The sequence below is a fragment of the Eurosta solidaginis genome, chromosome 3 (genome assembly GCF_040869045.1).
Source record: "Eurosta solidaginis isolate ZX-2024a chromosome 3, ASM4086904v1, whole genome shotgun sequence".
In the NCBI taxonomy this organism is placed as follows: Eukaryota; Metazoa; Arthropoda; class Insecta; order Diptera; family Tephritidae; genus Eurosta; species Eurosta solidaginis.
The window spans coordinates 178,195,545-178,211,150 of NC_090321.1; the positions used below are offsets into that span (position 1 = coordinate 178,195,545).

At 36.4% G+C, this 15,606-nt stretch overlaps 1 protein-coding gene across 4 annotated transcripts in view; it reads left to right on the plus strand.

The window, feature by feature from the left end:
• Dgk (diacyl glycerol kinase 1) overlaps positions 1 to 15,606 on the plus strand; it is a 494,377-nt gene that overhangs the window by 378,980 nt on the left and 99,791 nt on the right. For all 4 annotated transcript variants that reach the window (XM_067774053.1, XM_067774054.1, XM_067774056.1 and 1 more), the window contains exons 10-11: positions 12,777 to 12,885; positions 14,779 to 14,910. In XM_067774053.1, coding sequence (XP_067630154.1) covers positions 12,777 to 12,885; positions 14,779 to 14,910 — 241 coding nt within the window. The remainder of the gene's footprint in view (positions 1 to 12,776; positions 12,886 to 14,778; positions 14,911 to 15,606) is intronic.

The following is a 15,606-nucleotide window of genomic DNA, read 5'->3' on the forward strand; positions in this document are numbered from 1 at the left end:
AAAATTAATTTACAAACTCTTGATCTAGGTCAGGGGAGCCCTTAAAAGCTTCGCCGGAAATTTGGTTTGCATCCTCTTACAATAAAGCGTCTGAGAGCAGAGCAATCACTGAATCAGAGTTTGCTTGTACTTCAAGCAGTTAAAATCTTACGCGTAGATTGCAAGCTCAAACTTGTTTCATCATTCTGCTACAAAAAATCTCTGCTGGCTTTGTGCATTCTTGTTGTTTGATACATGGCGATAACTGCTGTTCCATTTTCACGCTCTAAGTGAGATGTTCTCACATGCATGTAATGAAGGACTTCTGTAAAACTTCATATCTCAAGTAGTTGCTTGATGAGAACGATAGCCCAATTACGAAGTTTATCTATTCAGTAACTTGTTTCATCCTCAGCATATGCCCAAGCGAGGTGATTAAATCTAAATGTTAGCTTTTAGTAAGAATACAAGGCCAGGAACTCTTGCAAAACAATCTCATTTTACCAAATCACAGTTCTCAAAAATCTAGAACATGGCTTCAGTTTACAAAAGGTTTGACTTAACATTTTTACCCATTCCTAGAAGTAATATCATATAGTTTACACAACGAAATTTATTTTAAAACATCAAAGCGTTGTTATTTTTGTTTTTGCTACAATTTATTTTTAATACTGTTTACTTTTGCCGCAATATAACTGAAAATTACATTTCCAGCTGTTGTGGGTTGTGCCCACGCAAATGACTTTGTATTTTATTTTAAATTTCTTTTTATTATTATATTTTTTTGTTTTTGTTATTTTACTAGCAATTTCCTCTTTTCATAGAGCAGTTCTCCATCTTCATCAGTTTACGAGTTTCGTGTTTGCTTGCATGCTTTCGTATGCTGCTGCTAACCCCAGCCCCCCTCCTCCCCCATTTAGTCAGAAGAATTGCGTGATTTGGTATTAAATTTCAGTGGAAAGTTTTTTAAATGAAAATGCTTGTAGCAAAGCGTGTTGATCCTAACAAACAGGCACACAAATGCTATTAAGTAACTCTTCTTCGTCCTGGCAAGTAGAAAAATGAAAACAAGATGAAGAGAAGAAAGCAATGACAACAGCAGCAAGTAAAAATGTTGTAAGAAGCACAGCAGCCGTTGCATGACCATATGCGATTTGGGTTCTCAAATTGTCATTCAGCGCCTAAAGCATTCAAACACTTACGACATAGTCACCAACTCACACACATACATACAAACAGCATAGTAATTTGTGTTGCAATTACTCATCCGCTTAACACCAGCATTTGCTAGGGCCCATTTTCTGAGCGGATCAAAAAAAAATACTTATACGCCGGGTAGTAGTTATTTGTGCTTACCAGGGCCCGTATTGTGTAATTTTTATACTCAGTTGAGCAGAGCTCACAGAGTATATTAAGTTTGATTGGATAACGGTTGGTTGTACATATATAAAGGAATCGAGATAGATATAGACTTCCATATATCAAAATAATCAGGATCGAAAAAAAATTTGATTGAGCCATGTCCGTCCGTCCGTCCGTCCGTCCGTCCGTTAACACGATAACTTGAGTAAATTTTGAGCTATCTTTATGAAATTTGGTATGTAGATGCCTGGGCACTCATCTCAGATCGCTATTTAAAATGAACGATATCGGACTATAACCACGCCCACTTTTTCGATATCGAAAATTTCGAAAAACCGAAAAAATGCGATAATTCATTGCCAAAGGCAATTAAAGCGATGGAACTTGGCAGATGGGTTGACGTTATGACGCAGAATAGAAAATTAGTAAGATTTTGGACAATGGGCGTGGCACCGCCCACTTTTACAAGAAGGTAATTTAAAAGTTTTGCAAGCTGTAATTTGGCAGTCGTTGAAGATATCATGATGAAATTTGGCAGGAACGTTGCTACTATTACTATATATGTGCTAAATAAAAATTAGCAAAATTGGATGAAGAACACGCCCACTTTTTAAAAAAAAAATTTTTTAAATTCAAATTTTAACAAAAAATTTAATATCTTTACTGTATATAAGTAAATTCAGTCAAAATTCAACTCCTGTAATGATATGATGCAACAAAATACAAAAATAAAAGAAAATTTCAAAATGGGCGTGGCTCCGCCCATTTTCATTTAGTTTGTCTAGAATACTTTTAATGCCATAAGTCGAACAAAAATTTACCAATCCTTCTCAAATTTGGTAGGTACATACATTCTATGACGGTAACTGTTCTCTGTGAAAATGGGCGAAATCGGTGGAAGCCACGCCCAGTTTTTATACACAGTCCACCGTCTGTCCTTCCGCTCGGCTGTTAACACAATAACTTGAGCAAAAACCGATATATCTTTACTAAACTTAGCCCACCTACTTATCTGAACTCACTTTATCTCGGTATAAAAAATAGCCGAAATCCGACCATAACCACGCCCACTTTATCGATATCGAAAATTACGAAAAATGAAAAAAATGCCATAATTCTATACTAAATACGAAAAAAGGGATGAAACATGGTAACTGGATTGGTTTATTGACGCAAAATATAACTTTGGAAAAAATTTTGTAAAATGGGTGTGACACCTACCATATTAAGTAGAAGAAAATGAAAAAGTTCTACAAGGCAAAATCAACAGCCCTTGGAATCTTGGCAGGAATACTGTTAGTGGTATTGCATATATAAATAAATTAGCAGTACCCGACAGATGATTTTCTGGATCACCTGGTCCACATTTTGGTCGATATCGCGAGAACACCTTCACATATACATCTAAGGGCCACTCGCTTTTAAAACCCTCATTAATACCTTTAATTTGATATCCATATCGTACAAACACTTTCTAGAGTCACCCCTGGCCCACCCTAATGGCGATATCTCGAAAAGGCGTCCACCTATAGACCTAATGCCCACTCCCTCTTAAAATGCTCAGTAACACCTTTCGTTTGATACCCATATCGTACAAACATTCTAGAGTCACCTCTGGCCCACCCTAATGGCGATATCTCGAAAAGGCGTCCACCTATAGACCTAATGTCCACTCCCTCTTAAAATGCTCAGTAACACCTTTCGTTTGATACCCATATCGTACAAACATTCTAGAGTTACCCCTGGCCCACCCTATTGGCGATGTCTCGAAAAGGCCACCTATAGACCTAATGCCCACTCCCTCTTAAAATGCTCAGTAACACCTTTCGTTTGATACCCATATCGTACAAACATTCTAGAGTCACCCTTGGTCCACCTTTATGGCGATATCTCGAAAAGGCGTCCACCTATAGACCTAATGCCCACTCCCTCTTAAAATGCTCAGTAACACCTTTCGTTTGATACCCATATCGTACAAACATTCTAGAGTCACCCTTGGTCCACCTTTATGGCGATATCTCGAAAAGGCGTCCACATATAGAACTAAGGATTACTCCCTTTTAAAATACTCATTACCACCTTTCATTTGATACCCATATCGTACAAACACATTCTAGAGTCACCCCTGGCCCACCCTAATGGCGATATCTCGAAAAGGCGTCCACCTATAGACCTAATGCCCACTCCCTCCTAAATGCTCAGTAACACCTTTCGTTTGATACCCATATCGCACAAACATTATAGAGTCACCCCTGGCCCACACTAATGGCGATATCTCGAAAAGACGTCCACCTATAGACCTAATGCCCACTCCCTCTTAAAATGCTCAGTAACACCTTTCGTTTGATACCCATATCGTACAAACACATTCTAGAGTCACCCCTGGCCCACCCTAATGACGATATCTCGAAAAGGCGTCCACTTATAGACCTAATGCCCACTCCCTCTTAAAATGCTCAGTAACACCTTTCGTTTGATACCGATATCGTACAAACATTCTAGAGTCACCCTTGGTCCACCTTTATGGCGATATATCGAAAAGGCGTCCACCTATAGAACTAAGGATTACTCCCTTTTAAGATACTCATTACCATCTTTCATTTGATACCCATATCATACAAACACATTCTAGAGTCACCCCTGGCCCACCCTAATGGCGACATTTCGAAAAGGCGTCCACCTATAGACCTATTGCCCACTCCCTCTTAAAATACTCAGTAACACTTTTCGTTTTATACCCATATCGTACAAACATTCTAGAGTCACCCCTGGCCCACCCTAATGACAATATCTCGAAAAGGCGTCCACCTATAGACCTAATGCCCACTCCCTCTTAAAATGCTCAGTAACACCTTTCATTTGATTCCCATATCGTACAAACACATTCTAGAGACACCCCTGGTCCACCTTTATGGCGATATCTCGAAACGGCGGCCACCTATGGACTAAGGATCACTCCTTTTCGAAATACTCATTAACAGCTTTCCTTTGATACCCATATCGTACAAGCATATTCTAGAGTCACCCCTGGTCCACCTTTATGGCGATTTCTCGAAAAGGCGTTCACCTATAGAACTAAAGCCCATTCCCTTTTAAAAAACTCATTACCACCTTTCATTTGATACCCATATCGTACAAACACATTCTAGAGTCACCCCTGGTCCACCTTAATGGCGATATCTCGAAAGGGCGTCCACCGATAGACCTATTGCCCACTCCCTCTTAAAATGCTCAGTAACACTTTTCGTTTTATACCCATATCGTACAAACATTCTAGAGTCACCCCTGGCCCACCCTAATGGCGATATCTCGAAAAGGCGTCCACCTATAGACCTAATGCCCACTCCCTCTTAAAATGCTCAGTAACACCTTTCGTTTGATACCCATATCGCACAAACATTATAGAGTCACCCCTGGCCCACACTAATGGCGATATCTCGAAAAGACGTCCACCTATAGACCTAATGCCCACTCCCTCTTAAAATGCTCAGTAACACCTTTCGTTTGATACCCATATCGTACAAACACATTCTAGAGTCACCCCTGGCCCACCCTAATGACGATATCTCGAAAAGGCGTCCACTTATAGACCTAATGCCCACTCCCTCTTAAAATGCTCAGTAACACCTTCCGTTTGATACCCATATCGTACAAACATTCTAGAGTCACCCTTGGTCCACCTTTATGGCGATATATCGAAAAGGCGTCCACCTATAGAACTAAGGATTACTCCCTTTTAAGATACTCATTACCATCTTTCATTTGATACCCATATCATACAAACACATTCTAGAGTCACCCCTGGTCCACCCTAATGGCGACATTTCGAAAAGGCGTCCACCTATAGACCTATTGCCCACTCCCTCTTAAAATGCTCAGTAACACCTTTCATTTGATACCCATATCGTACAAACAAATTCTAGAGTCAGCCCTGGTCCACCTTTATGGCGATATTCCTAAATGGCGTCCATCCATAGAACTATGGCCTACTCTCTCTTAAAATACTCTTTAATACCTTCCATTTGATACACATGTCATACAACCACATTCCAAGGTTACCCTAGGTTCATTTTCCTACATGGTGATTTTCCTTATTTTGTCTCCATAGCTCTCAGTTGAGATGTTCGGTTACACCCGAACTTAGCCTTCCTTACTTGTTTAAACAGCAATTGCATTGAAATGGTGATTGGGATGGAGCTAATATGTACATGAAATATTGGCTACTACTACTTTTTAGATTCATAATGTATTATCATTTTAAGGAAATGCTTGAAAAAATTATATTTATCGTTTAAGTGAAATTTGCTTTCGATACGTGGACGTATAACACGATACGGGCCGAGGAACTGCATACAACTGTTTTTATCAACATTTAAAATAAAAAAATCACCAAATTTAAACTAAATTTAAAACCCAACAAGTAAGGACGAGACTGTCTTCCGCTGTTCCGAAGACTTCGTACCTTTCATGAATAGGTCTGAACAATAATCTTATCCCATTCGTAATATCCAAATAATCGGATGTATAAGATATGAAATATATAGTGAACAGATGTATATACCTAAGCGATTTTTAAGATAAATGTAAAATAAAAACTAGGTAGGTATTTTGTGTGAGGATTAGAGATATACGCCGCCGATAAACGTCGCCGCCGCCGCCGATTAGCGACGTTTTTCGCACGCCGCCGCCAAATGTCAAAAGCGGCGGCGGCGGAGTTCGGGACGTTACTATGTTTTCTACTCTTTTAAGACTGTCTAGGCCATTTATTGTTCATCTCGAAAATTGGTCCGATATGGTCGAAAGGGATATCAACGGATGCGCATCACTGCCAGTTATAAAAATCCAATTGCGAAATTTAACACTTTCTAACCGTTCAAAAGTTATTTGAGAAAACAGGCCCGTTCAATGCCAGCTTAACACGGATTTCGCATCACCGAATTCACCAAGTTATTAAAACAAAACACTAAAAGAAAAGTTATATAAAAAATTTAAATGCTCACTCAAATAAAATGACACAAGTCGAACATTGCGGCCGCCGTGGTGTGATGGTAGCGTGCTTCACCTACCACACCGAAGATCCTGGGTTCACGCCTCGGACAAAATTACATCAAAAATTTTAGAAACAAGTTTTTTCAGCTAGAAGAAAATTTTTCTAAGCGGGGTCGCCCCTCGGCAGTGTTTATCAAGCACTCCGAGTGTATTTCTGCCATGAGAAGCTCTCAGTGAAAACTCATCTGCCTTGCAGATGCCGTTCGGAGTCGGCATAAAACAAGTAGGTCCCATCCAGCCAATTTGTAGGAAAAATTAGAGGAGCACGACGCAAATTGGAAGAGAAGCTCGGCCTTAAATCTCTTCGGAGGTTATCGCGCCTTACATTTATTTTTTTTTTTTTTAAGTCGAACATATTTTCAAAATGTCCTGAAGTTGTTAAAAAAGCAAGTTACCCGAAAAAGGTGCCGAATTTTATATTCCGATTGGCTGAAAGAATAAGCGAAATCAGTGATGCAAAATCCTTTAGTAGGCTCCAGTGGTTTAAATTCTCCTTTGAAATGATTCTCATCTTCAACACGTATGACAAGGGTTTAAAAAATCACTTTATTTGCTGAACTATAAAACAGCGTCTGAAATCTAAATTTTCATTTTCACACTTAATCATTCAACACCCAGGTCTCTCGGTTTGGCCCCAACTAGTCCCTTGGAGTGAATCACATTGGATATAGCCTATCAACCATGTTTAAATATGACCAACACGTGACGGCTTCTGTTACAAATGTGAATACGTAGGCACATTTTTTAGCCAGGTTAGGCTTTGTCCTTCGCAAGAACACTCAAAGTGGTGAAGCAAAAGCTTTCTCAAGACAGTCGAACAAATGACCGCGTGTTCTACTAGCCTAACGTAGGGGATAGTCGAACTAGTCTGAAAACTGAAGGCGGGCATCAGTAATGAGCTCTTATAACATAAGGCCGGAAACGAAGAGTATTGAGGTCAATATATCGAACACAAACGTCTGCAAATTTTGGTCTATATTTTAAGACTTTTATCCACGGTCCTTGTAAAGTTTAAATTATGTAGATGCGCCAAGGATTATACGATTTTCACCCATGTGTTACGTAATGATATCCACTTAGGCTGCTTATGATTTCGAGGGCGGCATCTTTGGCCGAATAGTTACTCCCTAACGTTTCAATGTGTTTTTTTTTTTGGTGTAGCTCGGAAGCATAGCGCGACAAAAACATCCGTCAGAAAGTTTTTGGAGCTACACCTAGATCTTCTAGGAAAGTAACGTCGACGAAGATATGAGTTCGAATTCGTAGTCCTATGCATTCTGTGCTAGCATATGGTATAAGGACTAGGATGCGTAGTAGCGACTGGTGGTCGGGACTGCTACTGTTCGCACGTCGGGAATTGTAGCTCTTAAAAACAGCCGAAAAACTGAAGGCGCCCTTTGGAGCGATCTACAATAACCCAGCATTGATGCTCATTAAAACTGTGCCACGAGAGTCATGACTATTAGTAGATAATTTATAGCAACCGTAAGTCGCCTTTGTGCGTGACTAGCATGTAGCCACGTGCCGACGACGGATATTAGAGTTAGCCCAGAACTCTCCTTCGGCGAAACTGTGCTAAAAAAGTGTGACTATTTTAAAGTACTTCTTCCTCTCTCCGCAAGGAGCTACTCCCGAAATTTCTTGAACGATCCACGCGATTTTGAGGCCCGCGGATCTTTGCGAAATGGCCGAAACGTCGATTTCCTTAAATACACATTAACAAACCTTTCCCAATATTATTTTTTTAAATTTTCGCTTTACAAGCCTCCATTATCTTCATCCGCAAGTTAATGATATTGTTCCAGTTCGTCAAACATACCATTGACGTCAGCAGGATGTTTCCATATTCATTAGTTGGGAACAATGTGATACTTTGAGGTCCAGCAATTTAATTCAGAGGTTTACGCCGATCACTTTTCAGCGCGCCGGCCACGCCACCGCCGCCGGTATATAATAGAGCGTACGCCGCCGCCGCCGATTAAGAGACCGGCGTAAACCTCTAGTAGGGATGCAAAGTTTCACGTTTTTGTGGTCTGCACAAAACAGCTATGAATCACTTATCTTAACAATATATGTATAGGTATATGAAGTTTCTAGCCGTTAGAAAGGGGGCAAAATGACTGTTTATATGGGACATATATATACCACCGATCTGTAGGATTTTTTAAAATAACAATATATGCTAGATGTGTAAGCAAGTGGTGAAATTTGAAGCTTCTAGCTGTTAAAATCGGGCAAAAATTGCGAAAAGCTTCTTATCTGAACAATCGATTGTGGGGGATATATGCTATATATATATGACCGATCTCATCCATTTTTTCAGACAACAATATGTGTAATATACGAAAGCATATGGTGAAGTTTAAAGCTTCAATCTGATAAATTGAGGAAGGTATGACAAAAAACCTCTTTTCTGAAAAATCGGTTGTATGGGGGATATATGCTCTAGTCGTTCGATCCGGCCGGTTCCGACAAATGTCTAATCGGACACTCAAATATAACCGCTCACCAAATTTTATCAAGATATCTCAAAGAAGAGCTAGTTTGCATGCAAACAGACAGACGGAGAGATGGACATGGCTAAATCAACTCAGCTGTTCATCCTGATCATTTCGGTATACTTATTGGTGGGTCTGCCTCTTCTCCTTTAAGGACTTACAATTTTGAGATACGTGACGAAATTAATATATCATTTCATTTTCACGAAAGGTATACAAATCAGCAAATTTAAACTAAATTTAAAACAAAACAAGTAAGGAAAGCTAAGTTCGGGTGTAACCGAACATTACATACTAAGCTGTCAAATTACAGCTTGCAAAACTTTTAAATTACCTTCTTTTTTAAGTGGGCAGTGCCACGCCCATTGTCCAAAATTTTACAAATTTTCTATTCTGCGTCATATGGTCAACCCATCTACCAAGTTTTATCGCTTTATCCGTCTTTGTTAAAGAATTATCGCACTTTTTCGGTTTTTCGAAGATTTCGATATCGAAAAAATGGGCGTGGTTATAGTCCGATTTCGTTCATTTTAAATAGCGATGTAAGATGAGTGCCCAGGAACTTACATACCAAATTTCATTCAAATACCTCAAAATTTACTCACGTTATCGAGTTCACGAACAGACGGACGGACATGGCTAAATGAATTTCTTTTTTCGCCTAGATGATTTTGATATATAGAAGTCTATGTCTATCTCGATTAGTTTATGCCGTTACGGAGTACCGTTATGCGAACAAAATTAATATACTCTGTGAACTCTGCTCAGCTGAGTATAAAAATGCCACCTACATAGGATATACGCCTATTGCTTGTTATTTCCCTGCCAACCAAAATTGCGTAAAAAACTAGATAATGCACGAGTAAAAAAGTGGCAAAAAAAGTGGCTAAAAAAGTGGATAATTTTGTACAGGCAGTGTGCGGATTTTATCCATGGTGAAATGGGATATTTCGTGTACGTGTGAGCTGTTAGTCGGCAACGATTGCATACTTTTAGGTGCCAATGACAGCTTTGAACATCAATGTGTAGGTTGCCAGACCGTCCTTTAAAATATCCAAAAACCGTTTTCCTAATACCCAAAAATTCCACATGTGGAATGAAAACTGCTCCAAATTTTTTATTAACTTTTTTATGTACAAAAAATTCTCAAAAAAAGGTGCGATACTTTTAATTCTTTTTTAACTTACAAATTTCATATAAATTTTATATAATTTACATTTTTAATAAAAAAATTAAAATGAAATAACAATAGAATAAAATCAAATAAAATTGAAAACGAAAAAAGGCGAAATAAATTGAATTAAATAAATAAATTAAAATGAAACAAAACAAAATAAAATAAAAAATAAAAGAAAACTAAATTTAAGTAAATAAATAAAAATTAAATAAAATTTAATCAAATAAATAAATTAAAGAGATAAGTTGGAATGAAACTAAAGAAGATGAAATGGAATAAAATTAAATAAAGTGAATTGAAATAAAAAGAATAGAGTGGAACGAATTAAAAGAAAAATAAACTCAATGAAATGAAAAGGAATGAAATGAGATGAAAAAAATAAAATGAGACGGAAAGAAGTGAAATAAAACAGAAAAAAATTAACTGAAACGAAAAAATATGAAACCATATTAAATTAAACGGATTGAAATAATATGGAAAAGAAACAAAAATGAAATTATATCAAATGAAACGGAATGATATAAAATGAAATGAAAAACATATAAATCTTATGAAAATGAAAAGAATTAAAACGAAATGATATTAAACTATATGCAACTAAATAAAATAGAATATCATGAAGTGAAACGAAATGAAATGAAAGAAATTAATTGAACTTAAATAAGATAAAATGAAATGACCTGGAATTAAATGAAATGAAATGAAATCAAGTGGAAGAAAATTAAATGAAATGGATATGAATATAATAATATGAAACAAAATGAAATAAAATAAAACGAAATTTAAACTAAACACAATTAAATAAAATGGAACTAAGCGAAATGAAATTGATTGAAACGAAGTGAAATCAAAAGAAATGTATTGAAACCAAATTAAATAATATGAAACAAAATAGAGCGGAACGAAACGAAATTGAGTGAAATGAAATTGACTAAAATATAATGATATGGAAAAGAAACAAAAAGATATGAAACTATATGAAATGAAATGGACTGATATAAAATGATATGAAAAAAATAAAAATCATATGGCAATGAAAACGAAATGATATGAAACTTAATGAAATGAAATGAAATTGACAAAAAATTAAATGATATGGAAACGACAATAAACGAAATTATATAAAGTAAAATGAAATGAAGTGGAACAAATTAAAATTAAATGGAATGAAATGAAACGGAACGAATTTAAGTTAATTAAAGTTAATTAAGCTAAACGAAATGTATTTAAGTGAAAAGAAATGGAATTAAATGAAATAAAATTTGGGAAATTAAACAAAATTGAAATCAATGAAAAAAATTAGGAAGCTAACTTAAATTAAAGAAAATTCTATGAAACCAAATAAAATAAAATTAAATGGATTGAAATGAAATTAACTGAAATAAAATGAAAGGAAATGGAATGAAATCAAATGAACGAAATAAAAAGAAAAGATATAGGAATCACGTAAACTATATGGAAATGAAGCAAAATTAAACGAAAAATATAAAACGATATGAAGTAAAATGCAATGAAATAAAAATGGAAAAGTGTGGAAATGAAACGAAAGAATATGAAAGTTTATGAAACGAAAAGGAATTAAATGAAATGAGATAGAGAAACTTGAAATGATATTGAAACGAAAATCAATGATAATAAACTATAAGAAATTAAACAAAATAAAATGGAATATAATGAAGTGAAATGAAATTTAATAAAATGAAATAATATTAAACGAAATGACATAGAACGAAATAAATTGTCATAAAATAGAATTTAATAAAATGACATGGAACGAAACGGAATGAAATGAAGCGAAATGAAATAAAATTCAATTAAAGGGAATGAAATGAAATGAAACAAAGAGAAATTAAATTAAAAAAATCCAATTTCTCGAACTTATATTATATAATTAATACATACATTATGAATTAAATTAATGGTATTAATCTAAGTGAGACCTGTATTCTCGCCAGGTCGTTGCCGGAACCTTTCAGGGCGCACGATAACATATAACAAAGAAACAATAAATCAAAAAGAATGGCTGCATTTAAGCATGTACATATATTTATACATAAGTACCTACATATGCACATCACATGATTTGGTGGTGCAATTTAGTACTCCTGCAATCGAACAGGAGGCATCAATAAATTGTTAGTAATGTTAAAACCAACAAATAAATGTTGCAAAGGTACCTACCTCCATTTACATTTAAAAAGCGCTATTTCCTTGAAGAAAATGCAGAAATGTTTCCAAATCTGCGTATTTGCGTAAAAAATAAATTTTTAATGACAGCTGTCTATTTATTTTAGGATTTTTTTACATTGTCATCCACATACTTTTAGGCGCATATGAATATTGGAAAATATCCCATGATTATGGGATGGTGTCAGTATTTTTTTAGAAAAATGTGAGATGGTGTTTGAATTCGAGGTGAAAAGACAAAAAGTGGTTAGCTTTGGTTGGCAGGGAAATTTATTTACGTATGGAAATCAAATACATATATATTTCAAAACGAAAAAAAGAAGAATGTCAGCAAATAACAGTTGTTTTCCGAGCGATAAAAAACTCAAAAATAACTGTTATTTTTTCGAGAGAAATAAGAAACACAAAAATTGAATATTATTTTCCTAACGTTGTGAATATATGCAAAATTAATATGCTTTTTCTTATCCTTTTAATACTTTTCTATTTTTCCTTCTCATTTATCTCGCTTCTTCTTCTTCTAGATTCTGCAAGACATGATGGTGGAAATTGACTATGATGCCGATGGCACTGTTTCCTTGGAGGAATGGCAACGTGGCGGTTTGACAACAATTCCTTTGCTGGTATTATTAGGTAAGTTAGTTAGGCGCCTGTTGACCGGACCCTCACTTTAGCGAAATGTAGCCAAAACGAAGAGCTTTGATTTGCTAATTATGGACTCTTCTTATTTTAATTTGAACCGGCTACGATTTTTTTAAATGGGAAATATGGTTGTTGTGTGATATTGTTAGTTGTACTAAATTGATTAGCGAAATATTGGCGATGTATACAGAAATTGAGATGAATTCAGATTTTTTTGTTTATCAAAGGAGATATCATCGAAAGCCCCAAATTCGTTATGGGACTTTAACCAGCACTAAAACTCTTACCATCTAAGTACACCCCCTTATACCATCAAGTATTCCGTCGGAATATAGGCTGAGCATTAGGGGTTACATCTGTTGCGGTCAGATTGCAGTACTCTCTCTCTGATCTCAGAGGCCTTGTTTCCAATCCGTCCCTTTACTGCTTTCGGCCTCTCCTATGAAACGGGTAGGTGAAGCTGACCTTTTTAGAAATCCTTAGCTTCTTGCGATGTTGATGTAGTTGATGGTTCGTCGATATACCATTTGATCAAAAGGTTTTCGGCGGAATCTCGTAGTAGCTCTAGCACGGATGTCAACATATTTTTGCCGCACAGTGGGGGGCCGGATTAAGGTAGTTACGAGATAGTGGTCCGGGCAAGATGGTACCTCGAACAATACGTATCTAAACAGTAGATGCGCGCCATCCATTTATCGCAAGATGGTCTATCTGCTTTCGTGTTTCTCTATTATCCATGTACCTTCTATGTTTAAGCATAATGCTGGGTAAGGCTATAATTTAAGCCGAGATTTCGTAGTGGAGATTAAACTTTTCTACTTTGATGCCAAAAGAACTCCACTTTTTACTCAACAAATGAAGTGGCCATGTGGGTTTTGTCATGCGGAGAAGCGCTTATATATTCATTTCAGACGCAGCTGTAAGTCAATAAGTCTTAACGACTTTCTGACTCTTGCAATGTTTTCCAGATATAGGCCTACATCATAGGCAGATCTTTACTACTCTCTCCGGTCAGTACACTCTCAGATACCAACGAAACGAACCTTATTGATAACCAGGCTGTCTTAAAGATATGGGAATTCAACTTGATAAAGTAACATGTAGGGTATGCGGAGTTGTTTAGCCTTGCTGGGTCTCCGGTACAGCAATATTGAAAAGAATGGTTTAGCGTTTATGAAATAAGAAATAGGGATTTGGCCAGTCCCTTAATGGATGTTAGTCCGGTACGCGGTTGATGCTATCACCCTCTGGTACTTACTCGGCTGCCACTGGGCGATTTTTTCGACCCCTTGAACTTTCGGATTTTGTGGACTTTAGTTGCATCTTAGGGCTGGCATGATTCTCGTTAAAGGCGAGTGAAGCACCTGCCAAAATATTATCTTTAAGTTGTCAGTAGAAGCCTTGAAATAATTAAGGGACACCTCAAAATAAAATTGTAAACTTAATAGAACCTCTGAATACAGGCACGCAAATTTTTAACGTTACGAGCTTTAAAATCTCGAGAAATTTTCTTCACGATTCACTCCATTACTTGTTATATTATCAAGTCGTTTTACATATTTTTGTTTGCAAACCATTTCAACAATAGAATGTGATTCGCAATTCATGATATGAACCTCGTCCACTTCTGATGTATCTTAACGATTTCAGTTTCATTCAAAGCATATCTGCTTTACTTGTAAAACTGATATTCAAGCTGCTATTCGAACTTTTGCGTGAACATTGAATGTTTTGTGTAAAATTTGCATGACAAACCCATAAAGAAATTTACGATGGCACAATCCATCAACTCGATTTCGCATATTTTATTTTGATTCAATTACATTCTTATGTATCTTTTTTATTCTTACATCTTTTACGCAATTTTCTTCTTTTCATTTGCAGGCGTTGACAATACGGCACTAAAGGAGGATGGTATTCACGTGTGGCGTTTGAAGCATTTTAGTAAACCGGCATATTGCAATCTATGCCTGAATATGTTAGTTGGCCTTGGCAAGAAGGGACTCTGCTGTGTGTGTAAGTAACTCGCATATATGTATTTACATTTACATTTTACATATGTAAATATTCGTCTTTGTATTCGTATGCAAATTTGTGTTGTATGCACTCGCAATTGCTCGCTGTGTGCCTTTGGATGCATTTCCGGTTCGAGATGAAGTTAATTTTAAACGCCGGAAATTCAAATAACTCAGTAAGTGAAAAGTTAAATTAAAACAGAGTTGGGGGGAGTATATACTATTTAAATTTACATTTTACTACAGACTCATACGAATGTTCGTAAGAATGTGTGATGCATGTTCATATGTGCCTTGCTGCACTACATTCCTATGTGTGTATGTTGCATTGTGTATTGACATAAATTTTATTAGCACAGCCGAGTGCATTACATTTAGCGGAAGTTATTCGGCACATAAATTGCTTCAATAAATAGGGTTATTTGCATAGCAGCTTTGGCAAAACAAAATAGCAAACATGTCTGAGCCAATGATTGTTTCATGTAATTGAGCTGCGGCATATGTCCATACATACAAATATTAAAATAAATCTATATATTGTGACGAATATTAGTGACACTAAGTTGTACATCACTAGTCTGACGCTAAGTAAATGAAGCCACAACAACAATAAAGCAGGCAGTCACTTGTATCTACATAAACGAATCAATCATTATGTCTATATATATGTACGCATACGCAGCGGCGAGAGATGCAC